Here is a 19,443-nt window from a genome sequence, read left to right as displayed (position 1 = left end):
TGAAAAACCTCCAGCTCAACTTTCAAATAAGATGAAGAGATTAATTTACAGCAAGGATATGCCCACCATGGAAAGAGCTGAGTAAGTATATCACCCTGTAGTTGTCATCACACATGGACAGAGGGATGGAGAAATTTGTAATTGTCAGAATTCCTAGTATTGGGAACCACCAATTTTCCAGATAGTTTTAATCAAACATAGTATTCTGTCAACCGCCTTCTTTTGCTTTTTTAGGTGGTCCGAGATATTCTCCTGATTGGACATAGACAGGCTTTTGCATGGGTTGATGAGTGGTATGGTAAGTCAACTTCCCCCAAATAACTTACAGAACAACTTCATAACATGTTGGCTTGGGCTTCCAGTCCATCTGGCTTCTACCGCTACCTAGAGAGACATCAACAAAGGCAGGGCTTTTGTTTCCTGTATTGGAAATAGCACTGTCCAAGGACATAATGAGGAAGGATGTGATGACAGAAGCTTGCTCTAAAATAGCCACAACACTCAGTTATTGACTAAATAGGACCTCCGTATGTTTGATGCTTGCATACTTGATAACAAAGGGCTCATGATTGATTCTCTGTTGGATGGGTTTCAAACCCATCCCCATTTATCCCAGACTTCAAGATCAATGCTGTCTGAAGCATCTTATCAAGTGAAAGCAGCCCTTTAATGTAGCGAATACTTGAAACACTCCATCTCCAAAAACGCAGAAGACTTCAAGGGCAGGGGCTTAAGTGTACCCTTAATCCTGAGACTATTGTTCTAGTTTTGTTTAAAATGATTTGGGAAGAATTAAACAAGTTCTGCTTACTTCCAGCAAATGGAAAGAAACAAGATATGTTTCATACCGTGACGGACGGACCACCGTTCCCAGATCCCCAGCACGATCGTTTTGTCCACGTGAATCCTCCACATTCCCAGAATCAGTCATCAGAGGCTAGTGTCCTTGACTATAAATAGAAACAAACATGCCCAGTTGGTGACTTGGGGTAGATCTGATTGCCTAATGAAATGCCCTTCTCCTCGGCCTTTTCCTGAGTCCCACTGAATTTGTTCTCAGTGTTACCCTAGATTGCATTTTGGTGCCTTTCTACCATTGTTCCACCAACCCCCTTCCTCCTCTTAGCAGAAGGCATCAAACTTAAATTGAAAAGTTACATTGGACTGAGTGGGCAAAGCCAGTGATTGTTATTAATGTTTGCTGTTTCCAAACCACATTTTAAAAGACAGGGTTCTGTAGGCTATGGGCATGCTTTTTTTTTTTTTTTTTTTGCACACTTTTCCCAGATCCACATCTTCTGGAAGGCAAATGCATCCTTGCATCTTCCTGGGTTTGCCCAAATGCAGACCTCTGAAAGAGATTCTTTCGAAAGAGCATCATTTGCTGTCTCTTATCACACACCCCCTCCCCAGGGTGCTGCTCACATGCAGCAAGTGCGCTGACTCCCCACACTGTCTTCCTAACACCTATTTGTGATTGTCCTTTGTGAGGGAAGTGGAGGGAAAGTTGCTTGTGATTACTTCCCCTGATCATTAAACAAATCTTTCTGGTTGTTTTTTTCTGGGGAGATTTTCTCAGATTCTTAGAGGGAGCACAAACACCCCAAAAGGTTAAGAACTGCTGGTCTCCCCCAACTTGCACACCTCCACGCTCTTGGCATCCTTGCCACCCGACAGAATTTCAAAAGGATATTCAAAGAAAACTAGGCTCAAACGAGTGAGAAGTTTGGCAAGTGAACAGAAGCCTGAAGGGCCAAAACACTGCCACACTGAAGACTGAGAGACAGGGCGCGTTAATAGATGTCTATTGAGTGCCGGGTCACCATAGAGGACTTTTCAGAAAAGGCAGCATCAGAAAGGGTAGCCGCACCCCGATTAAGAGGACAAAACCCTGCAGGCCTGTGGATCAGAAAAGAGAGTTTAAGTAGAGGCAGGATATAGAAAAACAAAATACGGGCAGGCGTCTAGTAAGGGAACAGCTGGAGTGCAGAGGATGGGGGCCAGCTGAACCCTCAGCAAGGAAGAGACTTAAAGACTTTCAGTTAAAAAAAAAATTTCTCAGACTACTGCAGGGGCCCAAAGCTAGAATAATGCTTCAAAGAAAGCCCTTTAAGAAGAAAATATCTACCTATTTACTTAAGATGGGTGAGGTAGAGACAGAAATTAACTCAAGGAGTCTACAGACAAAAAGCTCTTTCTATATCTGAATGCAAAAAAACAGAGTGTGGTTTAGTGGATGTAGATCGTCAGGGCGCCTCGTACTCCCCAGAGAAGCTCTCCACCCCCTGTGTACACAATCTTAGCCCCAACCAAAACAAGCAGCCTTTTCACTCAGTAAGGGGTCTGAGAACCACCCCATCAATTTCATGTAAATTACTGGCATTGCTGCCCCCAGCCTGAGCTGCTTGCCAGGAAAACCGTGGTTCCTTCATTACCCAGATGCAGACACTCAGTCAGTCAAATGAATGGAAATGGCCCTGCCCACAGCCCCTTGTTCAAGCAAATGCTGGGGACTGCAGACCTTTCGGGTAAGTGAGTGTGTCACTGTCCACCAGAACAGCCTTTCAGTTTGGGGTACCTGAATTTGCTTATTTTTCTTTGGTCAATACAGGCTCAGTGAAGCCCTTGTTAGTAAACAGAAAAGGTTCAAAGTAAAGAAACCCTTTCCTATAGCTTGTAGCGCTTATTCTCAAAGTGAGGTCCCTGGGCCAGCAACATCAGCACCCCTGGGATGTTATTACAAATTTAGATTCTCAGGCCCCACCCCAAACCTACTGAATCAGCTACTCTGGGGGGATAGCCCAGCAGTCTGTGCTTTAATGAGCCCCCCAGATGACTCTGGTGCTCACTAAAATTTAAGAATGACTTTAAATCAGATTAGATGAAAGGAAAGTTTAATTAATTCAGTCCAGATTTAATTAGGCTAGAGAATGGGAAATGTCTTCAGGGCCAACTGCTAAAAACTCTGATGGCTTCTTAGCATTAGAAAAAGGCGCCCCTTCTGGGCGGATTCAGCTGCTGCTATCAGCTTAGGGCTGAATTTTAGCTCCACTGACCTGCTGGGTTGTGTCCAAACTGTACGCCTGTATGCTGTGGCAGCCCTGGATGTCTTTTTCCCTAATTAGACTCACCACCTCCAGTGCTTAATTAAGAGTTAAAAAAAAAAAAAAAGCACATCGTAGCTGACAGTGATCTTTTCTTGCCCAAAAATCAATTTTGTATCTTTTCTGAGTTTCAGCATTTGGCTGTCACATAACTGTTTCCCTAAATAGATTTTATTCTGCTCTTGTTCGTTGTAAAGCATAACCATTTCCCCTGTTGGTGGAGTTGAGTTTGTCTTTCAAAGCTTCGACTGGTCTTTATCCGTGAGCCTTGGCTATCCCCTGCATGACGGGAGCACTGATCAGAAGAAACAACAGCACATTTCAGAAGATAGGGTGGAAGGGGAGGTGGATAAAAATAGGCAGCCCAGCTTCCCCAAAGCATGGTTTTGCTTCACAAATGTGACAGTGTTTTGAGAGAAGAACACAGAGGGCTGCCCGAGGGAGGCTGTGATTGAGTGGAACCTCATGAATCCTGACCCTTCCAGAAAAGTATATGGGATAGTTCTGGCTAGTATGGCTGAAACTCCAGAATGAAAGTGACTGAGCGAGCATTCAGGAGTCCTTAGAGCTTCCTAACAATGAGTGAAGCAAGCCCAAGGTGGAAAAGAAGACTGCTTAGGGACTAGCATTAGCTGGTTGAGTTCACCAAGCCAGCGTTTTCCAGCGGCCTCAGGCTTCCTGAAATACGATCTTGAGTGCCGTGGCTCTTACGCAACCCTTTATATGTGCTTGCTTACATTCGTTTTTATGGGAAGAGAATCCATAGCTTTCCATTAGATTTTTAAAGGGATCTGTGACTCCCTCCACCTCCCCAAATTAAGAACTATGGAAAAAAATCATAACTGTAGATTACAATTCTAGATCTTAGTGGTCTGAATCACATGGAAAGGGTATGCACCAAGCCTTGAGGATTGGCTTCTTTTACTACAAAAGAGTGGAGCCACCCCTAAGCTATTTATAACAAGCATCTATTGAATTTATAACCATTTTAAGGAGTTTAAAAAAAAAAAAGCACTTCCCAAAGGATGGCCACCATTTTGCTAGAGTCAGAGATATCAAATCTAATGTTGAAGCTTTCTCCAACCCCTGACCCAACCACTTGTTTAAGACTTTCATCTTGATTTAAAGCCAAAAATAATTACTTCTGTTTAGGCTGACAAGCCTGGAAATGGAGAGACAATGTTTGTAGGAGGAAATAAAATATAATGTGCCACTGGACAGGTCATTGAATTAAAGTATAAGGCTCTTTATTAAAACTGCAGCTGCTGCAGCTATGCAGTACAATGAAGGAAAATTCTTACTTGCTGGCGTTTTGTTCCATGGCATTTATAGTTCATATTCAACTGACTTCTATCCTAAAGGCCTTTCAAATATACAGTCTTGCCTCTACTTCCTGTGAAATCAACCTGCCTTCTAGAATAAAATGATTGAAAGAAAACTGCCACCATAAACAAAGTTGAAAGACTAAGAAAAGCTACTTGCAACATATGTAGCCAGCAGAGGACTAATATCTATAATATATAAAGAGGTCCTATAAATCAAAAATCCAACAACTCAATAGAAAAAAAGTAAAGGACATGAATAGGTAAACCGTGGAAGAAGAAATGCGAATAAGCAACAACATTACTACTAATCACAAGAAATGTCAGGAAAACAACAAGAAGATAAGACATTTGCCCATCTAATAGCAAAAACTTAAGAGTGATAATAATCCAATTTTGGATAGGTGGGAGAGCACACTAACAATTTCTATTTTTTAAAAATGACAACGATAAGTACAAATAGCCTATGACCCACTGATTCCACTTATACAAATTTATCCTTAAAGAATACACAGTGTTCATGAGTACAAGTGCAAAGCTATTCAGTGTAGTGTTGTTTCTAAAAGCTTAAATCTAGTCTCCATGTAAATGTCCATTAGCAGAGATATGGTCAAGTGAATTATGAAACACTCACACTATGAATATTGCGTGCAATGATTAAAAAGAATAAGATAGTTCCATATGTACTGATATGGAAATATGCACATTTTCCATTAGTGGAAAAAGCCAGAACAATATGTATAGTATAGTGCATATAGTATGATTCCATAAATGCAAAAATAAGTGAGACTGTAAGAGTGTGTGTGTGTGTGTAATAACAACATACATGTGAGTTCATAGGGAAAAATCTGGCCATGGTTATCTCCAAGAGGCATAGGATTGATAAGGGAAGTTAAAAGGAACTAAACTCTTTTCTCTGTATAAACCAGTACTGTTTGAATTATTTCTGTGGAGCATAATTCATGCACTAGTTAAGTGATTCAATAAGTAAATAATAATTGAAACCCATACTTTGTTAAAAAAAAAAAAAAAGGCCAAAAATGGCTAAAGCAGACCAAGACTCGGATTGCTGAGGTACATTTTGCTGTTTAACAAAGAACCTTAGTTCACGGTTTAGGAAATGGAAGAAGCTTCCTCAATTAACAAACTCCCTGAGTCCAGAGCATCTCTGACAAAGCTGGGCTGGTGGTAGAGAAGAGGGGCCCACCCAGGCCAATTCAGTGTGGCCGCCACATGCTGGGATAGGAGACTGGGTCTGCTTACTCCCCTCACCTGAAGGCGGGCGAGAAAGAGGAGGAAGAAATGGTCTTGCAAGAGGGCAAAGATGGGAAGTCTTGCAATGAAGAGGACATTTTTACCCCCAGATTATCAGGCACTCACTGACAACCAAGTGTCAAAGATACTAGGATATACATTCCTTATCAGAAGAAATTTGGTTCTAGTTGGAATAATGTCTTAAATCAGGCAGGCCAGTGTTATTTTGTTTAAGAAGCCTTCATTTAAGAAAGTTTGCTTAAGAAGAGTAAAATATGACCTTTCAAATCTATAAATTTAGTGATTATCAGTTTATTTGCAAAATGATTGACATTGGATTCCTTTCATTAAGAGTTTCTCTGATCACATAAGCACTTACTTGTTTGCTGGGAGCAAAGAGACCTGAACCTAAATTGTGAGAAGTCACTCTGATCATTGAAAATCAATCAGTAATGAAGATGAATCATCACTGAAAGTATAATCTGTCATTGGGCACGTGTAATTGAATTTACTAAAAAATTGATTCATATATATAGATTTCGAGGTAATATACTTTGCAGAAGCAAGACATAATGCATTTTACCAGATAACCTGAACAGGAATATTTTCGCTTGATTAGGCTCTCCATAAATTACTGAGGAATACTGAAAATGTTGACATCATTTCCTTAAGCGTGTATGGTATGTGGGGATAGTTCAGGATTTGATCAGCATCAGCTGGGACCAAATTATCATTTTTTTAGAGGACTACTTTACTAGAACTGTTCATTCTTATATAGTCTGAGAGATTTTTTTTCTCTAAGATGAAATTTTCTGCAACTTTCTTTTCTTTAAAAAAAAAAAAAAGGGATCATGTTTCTAGAACAAGGAGAAATTCTAGAAAAGTGTCTCCTTACCAATTCACAAATTTGTGGTATCTGTCTACTGATGACCCCAAATAATAGATTTTTAAATAATGTTCTTTTTCTTTGTTACATAAGTAATGCATATTTGATGTAGAAAATTAGGAAATAAAGATAAGCAAAAAGGAGAAAGTGCAAATTACCTATAATTCCAACTCCTCAAAACAATCCCTGTTAACATTTTGAAACATACCATTTCAGTTTTTTTAAACGTAACTTTTGTGTTTTTTTAATGTATATTGTGCAAAAATGATTTCATACGTGTACAATCTTTTTACTTCCAATTTTTTTAATTTAATAATATACCAAGAACATTTCTCTATAGTGTTAAATATTCTTCTACATCATTTTTAGTGACTGTATAACACTGTCAGGTCTCTGAGTTGTTTTCAGTTTTTCACTATGATGAACAAGATAATGACGGGTATCTTTATGATTAAATCTTTCTTCACATCCATAAAAACTGATGTATCTTTGAAAGCACATAGTCACATAGTTTAAAGACCTCTCTTAAAATTGAGCTAATTAAAGATAAAGAGTGATTTCTGTTGAGATTCACAAGAACAAAGAAACTAAACAACCTTTGTTTTTGTTTTCGAAATTCCTGTCATGCCGGTGAGGGGGAGAAGTAAACTGTATAATGAACATATGTATAGAGAAATTCTTTCAATTTTAAACTTTTAACTTAAAAATGACCTTAGTATTCATTCCAGGTGTATTTGTGTTTAAGAAATTTTGATGGCTAGTCATTGAAATTAAAGTGATTGTATTGAAATGATGTGTTATTGTTAACTAAGATATATTTGTTCTAATCACAAAGCAGCATCTCTTTACTGCTTTCCAGTTACCTTGATTTTCTAAAAGAAAAGCATGCTCTTCGCTTGGCCAGACTGTTGCCTAGCCTTCTTGATACTTGCATTGCTCACAGACAGCATTTCTTATTAACCATTTTGGGGTGTGGGAAGATGACCAGCTAAATAAAATAGCCCAGGTCTGGATTTAGAGCTGCCCTCCGTCTTGGCCCCAGACCACACTGAATTCATTCATACACTTCTGGCAGGTCTGCCCTTTGGAAGTGAAGAGACTCTCACATGACACACATGGAGTGATATAAAAAGACACCGATCCACATGATGCAGAAAATACTTAAGGAGAAATTCCAGCTGTGAATACCCACTCTAAATCCCCACCAGGCTAACTGGTGATGAGGGCAGTCGTTTGATTAACCAGTTGTGGAGCATGTACAATTCATTGTAAAGAGGCATGAAGTTAAATTCTGCCAGGAGAGCAACAGAGGAATGCCCATCTGGGGAAATTGCTGGTAAAATGTAAAATAACCAGGGAGTGGAGTGGGGAGTAGAGGATAAAGCAACAGAAGTATTTAAAGTGAGATTAACTGTTATTTGTATGCATTCCACATTCTGGAGATGAATGGGTTCTTTAAGCTTTTTATCAGTCGGATTTAGACAGGGTTTCTCAGCCTCAGCACCACTGACATTTTGGACCGGACAATTCTTTGTTGGGGGGTGCAGGGGAGTACTGTGCATCATAGGATGTGCTGCAGCACCCCTGGCCTCTACCCACTACATGCCAGTAGCACCTGCACCCCAGCTGTGACAACCGAAAATGTCACAAAACTGGCGCCTGTTGAGAACCCCTGGATTAAGAAACCATTATTCTGAAATACCAAAAAAATCACAGGCTCAGACCAAAAATCGTAATGTCACCTGCCATTTTATTTATAGACCAGTGGAGGTGGGAGTAGTGCCAGCCATCTTCCAGCTGTTAGGCTAGACTTGAAGTTCAGTGTAGACCTGCACTCTTGGACACCATGTATTCTGTGCAAAAGTACATCTTGGTGTGAGCATTGCACCAAACCTCAGCGGTGCCAGTGAATGTCATTTCTCTGCCTTCTATGTCCTGTCTCTTATAATAGCAATGAAAGTGTCCTTTCTGTTGTTGAATGCATTGGTTTAAAGAAGCGCCAAATCTATTTTGAAAGGTATATGAAAGGTAAGTATTTAACCACACAAACCTGACCCCGTCCCTCAAAAGGATCTTCTAACTATGCTCTTAGGAGATCTCGGGCTACGGCACCCTCCATGTGCTAATACTTTCTCCCACCGAGCTCACTTTACAAGAATCATCCCTAAATAATCTCCACTCTTCTCCGTTCTGACTATTTTGACTTAACTTCCTTGTACTGACTCCCCCTTTGGCTGGTTTAGCTAACTTTATGATTGACTCTTCATAAAGTTAGTGAATCCCCTGCTTTTTACACCTCTCCTTGGCTTCTGCTAAGCTACCATCATTCCCTAAAGTCTTCCCCATTGAAAAGTTCGCCTTTAATAATGGAAGTTGCCAACGTCTTGACCTTCTTTCAGATATGACAATGGATGATGTTCGGGAATACGAGAAAAACATGCATGAACAAACCAACATAAAAGTTTGCAATCAGCATTCCTCCACTGTGGATGACATAGAGAGCCAGGCCCAAACAAGTGTATGTAGAATTTTTAAAACATGTTGCCCACCCTTTACCGAACGTACACCTAAACTGATCTTTGAAATGACTTCACACGCTCAATTCTCAAACTTGCACAAAAAAAGTGTCGTCGCCCAAAGGCTGTCTGTGAAGAACAGGAGCGGGTCTCAGTTGGACAGCGTTGCCTCTTGCTTCCAGACATTTCCATTCTTTTAAGCTGCTTGAATTGGGGGTTTTTTTGGTCGTAAAACCAAGAACACAGAGAGTGGAAACAATTTGTGGCCTGCACCACAAGAGAACAGAGGGGTAAAAACAGATGTCATACAAAAGCTAGACCATCAATGCCAGTAACTTTTAAAGACATAGTTAACAGTCAGTTATTCATCTAAGGGAGGTCTTCGGGCTCATCTGGTATTTTAGGTTTCTTTACATTTGCTTTGAAATGCTTTCTACGGCTCTTTAAGGCTGTTTTACCCAAACAGTTCCTTTCTACTTGGGTTCGTGTCAAGATGGGGCTGCCGTCTATGCATACACACTGGCTAAGCAGGGAAGGAGTAGTGACCAAGGACCATTCTAGATCTAGCCTGGGACTTAGATAAGCCCCAGAGAGCCTGAGGTTATTGAATGCATGTTGGTGATTGAGAGCTGACTATATGGTGTATGCCAGCATCTTCAATATAGTTCTATCTCAATCATTCATGCTGGTGAAGGGGAGTTACAGATAATAAAGAAAATGTGATCACTAAGTCTTTTACATGTATCTTTGGCCAGAGCTGTGATCTCTTTGGGTGCCAGCTTGCGCATGCCTGTTAGCCTCAGAATAATACACGGTGAGGTACTTAAGAAATTGACAGTGTGGTTATAGAAAATTGAGAGATGGCTATTACTGTCAATACTTTCAATTTGTGAAGACCTTTGATTGCACTTTGGAAATTTCTAGTTAACTTTTAAGAGCATGTCTTTGGAATGTGCCCTGTGAAGGCTCATGCACTGCCACTGGATGCATGCGACTGTCCTTGAGGTTGAAATGGCCCTAACTCTTCCTCCCCAATCTGCATGCAGTGATTGGATTTGCAGAAAGCTGTTTGGACCAGGCTTAACTGAGGTGTTCCTCTGTAGGCACAGACCATTTCAACAGGACTTCCCCTTTCCTCTCTCCCTTTTCTAAAGATAGAAATGCTCATTTAAGAAACTGTCCTTGAATTTCCATCACTTTCAGTTACCTTTTCTTTAGGAATGTCAGACACCAGTCCCCCCTCAGCCGCTCTCTGAAAGCCGCTCACTATAAGGATAAGCGTGGCCAGACCGAGGAAGCCAGAGGAAAGGGGAAGACACCCAGAGGATATCCACAGTGCTTTCCTCATTCTGAGTTCTCCCGGCTTACAGCTGAAGACCGGTTTTCTTTCCGTTTTACTACGGTTGCTATTAGGAAGTCAGTTTACTATGTAGAAGGTGATGCCTGCAATGGTTCCCCCCATGGGAAAGCCCATGCATTCTCTGCCTGCAGGCCAGTCCTTCCCATGACTTCTGTGTTAGAAGTTACACAAAGTGGTTATCTTTAAATATTTGCCACATTTCCCTTATTCTTTGGAATTCTGTCAAATTGGGGGTCGTTTATTTTTCCATATTTTTCTTCTCTGTCATAATGAAAAAGTTGAAATCAAGAGGCTGCTGTCCATCACAGATAAAAACTGCATGGGTGCTCAATAAGTTTGAATCATCGGCCTGAGTAGAGACAAACTGGATTGAAATTAGGCAAAATCAACATCCATGACCATGGCAATAGGGAAATAATGGTCTCCTTTTCAATACTTTCAAGGAAGGGAACTTCTAAGAAGACTCTGAAGGCAGTGTAAAATCAAAATTCTGTACTTTGGATGATTTCTGCCCCCTGCTGGATATGTGGTGTAGAGCACTATACTCAGCCACATACAGAAAACCTGATTTTTCAAAGATGATATCCATTTATGATAGCAGAAATATACTGCTGAAATTCCTAGAGGTTTTTCTGAGTCTCAATTTTATTTTGAAATAACTTTAAAAAATTTAGTTGCATTTCTTAGGTGGTTTAATAGCCTTAGTATTTTGTTTAAATGGTTAGTCTCCAGGTAACAAATTTTTCTTGCTGTATCCTGAATTTTATATTCTGTCAACACAGTCATAATTTTTTATTTCCTTGTAAATACTTTTCTCTTTCAGAAAATTTTAATAGTTGACCCCAGGAAATCCTCTTAAGGATTTTGTTTTTTGAACAACATTTCTGGTTGGTTCATATGTTACCATATGACTGTATGTGATTAATACCATGTTATGAATATTCACTCCATAGTTAATATTTCCAAAGCAGCTGTATTGTTTCATGCTAGCTTATGCAGTATCATCTAGTGAAGGTTTCACCTACTAAGTTCACGGGAGAGGGCGAGAATGAAAAATGGGTCTCTGGGAAGCTAAAACAGACGTAGAGATCCCTAGGCAGCGGATTTCACCTTTTTCTCAAGGACAAGCTTGTAGGCCTTCACTCAGTACTTTTTCTGATAAGCCCAGTTACCCATTTTCCCTGTTACCAGTAATACAATTGGCAAAGGATACCAGGGATATTCCAGCCTGAGAGGGATTAATAATAACCTTAATAGTAGTAGTAGTAGTAGTAGTAGTAGTAGTAGTAGTAGTAGTAGTAGTAGTAATAATAGAGTTCCTGAGAATGAGAGAAGAGATATAAAACTATATAAAGCAAATTGGCCCTAAGAAAGAGGTCATCACTGTACTGTAACACAGTGTTATACTTTCAGCCTATTATGTGTTAAAGATAATAAGTGTATATAGTACATTATTTAATGTATTTACATTAGGGAGAGATTCACATTTAATGAGTTTCGGTTTTTTGTTTTTGTTTTACTTTCTCACGTAATAAGAACATTTCAGGTATTTAGAAAATCTACATCATCTGACAATGCCTGTTAAATGAATTTATTTCTGAAGTGCCAAATAATGCTCCTTTTTTCTTTTAAGTAAAATTCTCACCCATTAAGCCATCCTCTCTTTTTGTTCTCTACTCTTTTTCTCTTTATGTTTACGTGAGAAATGGTTTTCTTGGTTTGGGGATAATTAGCAGAATTTGTTGTTGTCATATCTTACCTGTTTTTTAAGATGAAGTGCTTAAAACACAGCATCTAAAATCTTGGGATGGATACACAGCCAGGAAACAAGTAACCCCTAGAACGCAAAAAGTATGTTTATTGAGTAAGAGCATAGTGTGTTGAGAAATTCTGATCTGCCTGTTTGCCCTATAAAGATATGCTTGTATTTTCATGATCTAAAGTAGGTAATAATATGTATCATCTTTGAGCCATTGATTGCTTTAATTACCTTCCCTTTATAGAAAGGATGGCCAGGCCTAATAATAGCTCCACGTCACCGCACCTTACCTACAACACACAGGCGCACATACACACACAGCTTTGCTGTGGCTCCCTACCCCCTCATAAGTTCTTATTCAGAATACTTAAAATACTCACTGAAGAGTGCTTTGGAAAATCTTGGATGGATATTCATACAGGAGTATCTTTTCAGAGGTTTGCCTCAGTAAAAAGATAATTCAGGGTTTAGCATTTCAATGACAATTTGGGTTTATAATCTGGAGACGCCCTTTGATCGTAGGGTTCTGATAGGTCCTTTAAAAACAGGAAGAAAGAGGTGAATCCCTTGGCTTCTCTTCTAAATACCCTCTCATTTTTCTTTCTATTTTTTTCCTCTAAGACATGACAATGGATGAAGTCCGAGAATTTGAACGAGCCACTCAGGAAGCCACCAACAAGAAAATTGGCGTTTTCCCACCTGCCATTTCTATCTCCAGCACCCCGCTGCTGCCTTCTTCAGTCCGCAGTGCCCCTTCCAGTGCTCCATCCACACCTCTGTCCACAGATGCACCAGAATTCCTGTCAGTTCCCAAAGATCGGCCCCGGAAGAAGTCCGCCCCAGAAACTCTTACACTCCCAGACCCTGAGAAAAAAGCCACCCTGAATTTACCTGGCATACACTCTTCAGATAAGCCATGTCGGCCCAAATCAGAGTAACTTCATATGAATATTTCATGGGGTTTTATATTTTCAGTTTTGTTTTTTCTTTTTTTTTTAAGACTCTTCTGATACAGAAAAAGACTGTTTTGTCACTCAGACGTGTTCCTTTGATCTCTTGAGTGTGCATGTGGTTAAGTAATTTCACATATAATATGAGTCCCTAAGTATGCCACACAGCGTCATATTAGATGTAAAATGAAAAACTCGCAAAGGACAGAAGGAATCTTCTGTAGCCACAGCTGGATGCCAGGGAGGAAGCCTTGTTATTGGGCATTTGAGGAGGTTGGCATCGACGTCAAGGGTAAATAAATGAAAACTCTGCACCACTGTGTTACAAGGTGCAGTAAAATAGTGAAGTCAGATTCCTCCCATCAAGCCTGAAATTCTCAAAAATATTCTCAGGTGTAACATACCTACTTGTTAAATTTTGAACTGCTCATTACCAATACTTGAATACCAGTAGTTACTGAGATTCCTATTTTGATTAGTCTGACTCAGGATTTGGGGCCTAATTAACTCTTTAAAATTGGGGGAAATTTTAATTATCAACCTGTAGAGGCTCCAAGTGCAATTAATGATAACTTATTTATACCTTTCACAGAATTTAATAAAGATTCCACTTGTTTCTGTCTTTTAATAACTTTCCCCTTTGTGCCCTTGTGGCCTCAGAAATCTTTAAGAATTATGTGGATGAATGTGACCATAACTGACTGATTTTTGAATGATTTGGCTTAGGAACCAAGAGACCCAGGTGAGGCAAAACATCTTCTTTTTCCTACAGGTACCAACGAACCTTGACCTGTCGACTTCCATCATCCATTAAGATTCTCAGAATTTGTAGTTAATTGAGTAGAATTCACTGACTATTTGCCCATTCAAAGAAGTTTAAGGGTAGAGAAAGCTAACTGGACTTTAACACTGTCAGAATTGTCTCCCATCCCCCTCCTCATTTTACCCTTAATGACATCCAGGCTTCCCTGGAATCGATTGCCCATCTCCAGACCTTAGAAAAGAGTGGCATTCTCTTGCTCCTTACTTGGGAATGTCGCAGAAGTCGAGCAGACAGTCAAGTGGGAGGAGAGAATGCGCAGGCTTGCTGACTCCAATATGTAGAATGAAAGGAAGGAGTGATAAAAGATGCCCCTCTGTCTAGCTTTCTTTTCTGCGAGTCGTGGTAACGCAAGATTAGAATCAAGGTTGACGGGAGACAAGATCATTCACCAAAGTGGCGGAAAGAGAACTCTCCTTTGACCTAAAGAGAAAAAACTCTGCCACCTTCGCACCTCACTGCCTTTAAACACAGAAGGAAGAGCAAACAGAATCTAGCATTTACTTCTGTCCTCTGAGAGAGGAAGAGAACAAGGTAATTGGGCAACTCCGAGGCCCCAGCTAGCCTTCCTGACCATAACCTCCAACCTCAGGTAAGGGACCTTCCCCAAACAGATTCCAAAGGACACAACACAGACCAAGGAGCGTATCCTCCTCCTCTTACACAGCCTCTCAGCCAGTGGACCCTGCCTGCTTCTCTCTCTCAGTGCCCAGCACTCTGCATAGTGTCTTTCAAGTTGACAAACTCTCCCAAGGTGCAGGTGCTGGCCCCAGGAGCCCAGCACCAAGTGTTCTAAGTCATATGTCAGATTGTCAAGATCATTTCTTTATCTGTAGGTTAACATTTAGCTTAGTAAATAAATAAACAAACCCAGAACTCAAAGGAAACCCATTGCAAATAGCTTAGATCAACAGTGCATCTCTTCCCTAAGAACGATAGCACCATAGTAAGACACTTTTGCATGGTATGGTAGCATGATTTTTGCTTGTGGGAAAACTCAAATCTTTTATCCAGACCTCTTGGACTTCTCAATGGCTCCCTCTCGACCCAGTAGTACTTAACAAGAACGTTTGGCTTTAGAAAGCAAAATGCTACTTTTCAGAAGACACTGATGTAGTGTGTGTATTTGCTTACCATTTGCAAGCTGAAATCAGGTGGGGTGGGGTCATTATTTTCGCATGGAATGGATTTATTTTGTGCAGGCTGGTAACACATCTGGCACCTAGTTTTTCCACTGATGCCTTTGCTGTTTTCAGTTTTTGTAGAGTAGCTTCTGCCACCAAGGTCAACAATTCTTTATGCTTTAGAAAGCTAATTTCTCATTTCCTACTGTGAGTTTTCTTTCTCTTATAGCCAGCACAATACCAACGACATTATGCAAAGCTACCAATGATCGTGTGATTCTTAGCCAACAAATATGTGTGCTTTTAAAGTATGTTCAGTTTTTCTGTCTCCATGTGGTTTGTGTGCATTTTAAAAGGGGGGAGGGGTGCGGATATTCCTTTGGCTGCTTTGAATATTTAATCAAGTCATCACAGGGCATAAATGACTTCAATATTTTATCTGTCTTGATTTTCAAGTGTCATTTCACAGTCTCCGTATATGAATTTGTTTATTGTGGGGTACAAGCCTGCGATGAATGTGTATATAGACCATTAATAATTCCTATATGGATGGAAATTAAATGGCTGCATGATGGAAACAGAAGAAAAAAAAGCAGAAACTTGAATTCATTAAGCATGTTTGGGGAAACATAGAATCTTAACTCAGTGCCTCTGTCTGCAATGTGGAAACCTTCAACTTTGTTCACCAAAACTGTATTATACCTGTATATATATATATACATATATATATATATATAAATGTAGTATAGTGAATCTGACACCACTAGTTTTAAGTCTCTGGTAGCCAAATTAAAATAAGTAATCCACAGAGTAACACAAATGTTCACCCCATCTTCATCTTTGACATTAAGTGGAGATCATCAAAATGATGATAAATGTCCTTACTTTGAATGGATTTCCAGTTACGAAATGCCCCCATGCTTTCCGCTGGCTGTAGCACAGCCTGTGGCCTTAGCTGTGCTTTCCCAGAAGAAGAAGGTCTCAGTGTTTTTACTGCATAAACTTTGTCAGAAGTCAGCTCTGAAGACCATTATATTTTCTTGCTTTTGGGCTGTAATAAGACAAAGCAAAGAAAAAGCATAACAACCAAGGAGTCCATGACATTTTTTGGTTACCACATTAAAAACAAAACACTGAGTTTGCTGGTGAACTAATTTATAAACACTTCCTGTTTTGGTTTTGCATCTGTGTGTGGGAAAAACGGTTTTAATTTATTTGGAGGTATTTATTAGCCAGGGTTTTGGTTGTGAAAATAAACCTCTATAAATAGCACAATTATGTGCATATAAGGCAGACACTTAAAAAACCCAGCAAAGCCCCCAAAAGTAATGATGTGGTTTTCTTCCAAGACACTGTAATGAACAGTGACTTAACAGAATAGATTCTGACACTTCTCAAGAAATCATTTTTCCAAGAAAATTTCAAGGCTAATGTATTTATGTGTATTTTTAAATATTACTTTCCTTAGCATCTAATCTATTCATGGTTCATAGACAACATGGTCACTGGCTGGCATAGGTCAATAGGAATTTTACTTTTCAGAAGAGTCAGAGCACCATTTACTTTACATGTGATGTGTACTTAAATAATCACAAGAGAGGATTGTTTAAATAGTTTTAGTCCCTTTCTGACCATCTGATTCAATAGGTTTGGTGACAATATGCCATCTGAGCCATAATTCTTGAAATTAAAAAAAAAAAATCTGTCCAGTGACTGCAATTGATCAGAAATAGGCTATTTAAAACTATTCTTTCCTGCTGAAACTGAAATGTTACACAACAGCACAACGATGATATCTGGAGGCCAGACATATCAGATTCTTCTGTGTTCTACCTTCAAAACAATCTGTTTCCTTTGAAATGTAAGTGTTTAAGCTTTTTAGGCATTAGTGCAATAAGAGAATGTGAATATATTGAGACCTTTCCAGATGCTGTTATTCCTTGTAATTTTGTTGTTACGTTACCAAATGGCTTTAGGGTAAGCCTCTCAGTGTTTTTGCTTAAAACCGAAAGCATGTGTGTTGAATCGCAAGTCTCCCTTTAGTTTCTGTGTGTCACCAAGGAGAGGTTCTTTGAGTTGATGTTATACCTATGCCACTTAGATGTAGCTTCAGGTGTCATTTTTAGTGTTTACATTTCGAGCTGGGATCTTGATTAGTTAAATGAGTCAGGACACCACTGCCACTGCTGAAGGACCAAGCATTGAAATGCACAGTGTCACTGACGACACTCAGAGCAAACAAAAGTTGATCCTCACACGTGCCATCCTCCTGTGTCATTTTATGGCTGTTTTGTGTTTTTTTTTTCCAAGTTATTTATTATTGATAATGACTTACTTTTTTCTTACATTCTGTTGTAAATAAAGTACAAAGCAATCTCCTTTCCAAGTGTAGCTTCCTCTCTTTCCTTCTCAGCTGTGCTCAAGGGAACGTGGACAATTAGGAACTTGCAGGCCGAAGGGAAAGAAGCTGTCAAGCCAATAGCCGGTACTTAGACCCAGTGCTATGGGACTTGTGTGCAAAGACGCCTGGCCTGCTAAAGAGCATATGGTGTCTTCAGGGCCGGGCCCCTGGTAGGAACTGCCTGGGTGCCAGCTCTAACTATCTAGCCAAAAAAATACCCAAAGTGAATCTATAACTCAGTGGGATACACATCTAGATTCATCCATCCATCCAACAGGTACTTGGTTCCCCCTCATCAAATGTGAGGCAACCATCTGAGTGGTTAACCAAGAGAAACCACCCCAAGTGACTCTGTAGGAACACCACTCCAGATTCTTTCCACGGCAGGCAGGCCAGTCTCAGCTGAGCGGAAATCACTCTGATCTGATGATGGTGGTCTCTCTATCTCAAGTAGCTCCTGTCATTTACAAAAGGGAGTGGGTGGAGTGAGCACAGAAATGCTTTACTGCCCCTTGTTCAACAGTCTCCTCCGAGCTTAAGCAGTGATACACCTCCCCCTCTGCACTCTTCCAGTCAATCCTGTTGAGGTGGGAAGCCCCATGAAAAAGACCAGCAGGCCCCCTAGGGAGGACCATTACTCTCCTGCCAGCACCATCCAGTTCCCTAGCCCAGCAGCATTATCTCACTTTTTGCCTCTGAAATGGCTCACTTCTAAGAAAGTGGACGTTACCCCTAAGAGTCTATTGGTTCCCTGAGCTAACTCCTGATTGGTCCACTTGTAGCACTTCATCTGCATGGAGCTTACTCCTGATTGGCCCATTTCTACAAAGCTTGTTCCTAATTAGTCACCTTTGTTATACTTTATTTGCATATGATGTTGCAAAATGTTGCAAAGTCTGTCTAGACTGGTAGCCTATAAAACACTGCGTAAACCTAGAGACGGGGTCCACAGCTTGGAGTGTTAACTCCTCTGGGCCCGCCAGCATAATAAACCTGAGTTCTCCGACTCTACTAGTGCTGCCTGGTCTCTCGCCCGGATCCAGGTTGTTGTCACAACTGAGCTGAAACACTGAGCTGTAACACACTTTGCTGCAATGCTGTAACTAATGTCAAGATCCATGTTCTGTGCACTAATCTCCAATTGTATCAGGCCAGAGCTTCTGATAACAGTGCACCTAGCTAGGCTTTCTACACTGAAGATTTTCCCACAGATTATGTAACACTAATTCAGTTCATGAAAGAAAGCATGCTTGATTTTGGAGCTCCAACTTCACCATCATCACTCCTGCCCTGCATTTTAGCTCTCCCTTCAAAACACGCAAACCCCACACACTGTTGCTGGCTGAAAACAAACTTGGTACAACCAGGCTGGCTGTTTATTTCTGGCACTTAAACTATAGAGGTTATTAAATATTTGGATGCCTGATGTTAAATGTGTAAGTGTTTATCACACCCCCAGTTTCCCTGTACAGCTTTTAATCATGATGTTGTCTCATTTGAGTGTTACTCTTTTCGAAAACTTCCTGTTTCTTTCAGTACGTTCATGGGGTTTTTTGCCTCCAACTTCCAACTGCACCTGGGCCTCTCAAGCTTAAGATAAATCACATATCGTTTCTCCAAGGGCTGATCTGAAATATTCCTATATGAAAATGTTACTCTCAAACCTAAAGTTTGGATGGCTTTGGAAGAACAATCAACCTTGGTATACAGGTACATACATGTGTGTACGTGAGTGTGTGTATGAGTGTGAGCCTGTAACTTCGTGTGGCTGATCCAGGCAAGCCATGTTTTCAAGTTCATTATATTGACTTTCTCTACTTAATTATTAGCCCTCTAATATTCCATGCCCCCTTAAATTCTCCCTTTTCCGCAGCATGCAACCTAGTAGGATATGTCATTCAAGTACCATCATTTAACTACTTCTCCTGGGAAAACTGGAAACAACCT

At 40.2% G+C, this 19,443-nt stretch overlaps 1 protein-coding gene and 1 long non-coding RNA gene across 2 annotated transcripts in view; one reads left to right on the top strand and one right to left on the bottom strand.

The window, feature by feature from the left end:
- The window catches only part of PITPNC1 (phosphatidylinositol transfer protein cytoplasmic 1), a 224,977-nt gene extending 207,501 nt beyond the window's left edge, over positions 1-17,476 (top strand). Inside the window, exons 11-12 of the mRNA XM_072939439.1 lie at positions 235-298; positions 12,823-17,476. Coding sequence (XP_072795540.1) covers positions 235-298; positions 12,823-13,139 — 381 coding nt within the window. The 3' untranslated portion in view covers positions 13,140-17,476. The remainder of the gene's footprint in view (positions 1-234; positions 299-12,822) is intronic.
- Positions 221-17,492, bottom strand: LOC140686184 (uncharacterized). Its single transcript, XR_012059793.1, has 5 exons — positions 17,431-17,492; positions 15,981-16,146; positions 12,202-12,279; positions 849-950; positions 221-384 (listed from the first exon to the last, which is right to left on the bottom strand). It is a non-coding gene; the product is annotated as an uncharacterized lncRNA (long non-coding RNA).
- Positions 17,493-19,443: the final 1,951 nt, after the last annotated feature.

The sequence above is a fragment of the Vicugna pacos genome, chromosome 16 (assembly GCF_048564905.1).
Source record: "Vicugna pacos chromosome 16, VicPac4, whole genome shotgun sequence".
Lineage (NCBI taxonomy): Eukaryota > Metazoa > Chordata > Mammalia > Artiodactyla > Camelidae > Vicugna > Vicugna pacos.
This window is presented reverse-complemented; position numbering and strand designations above follow the sequence as displayed.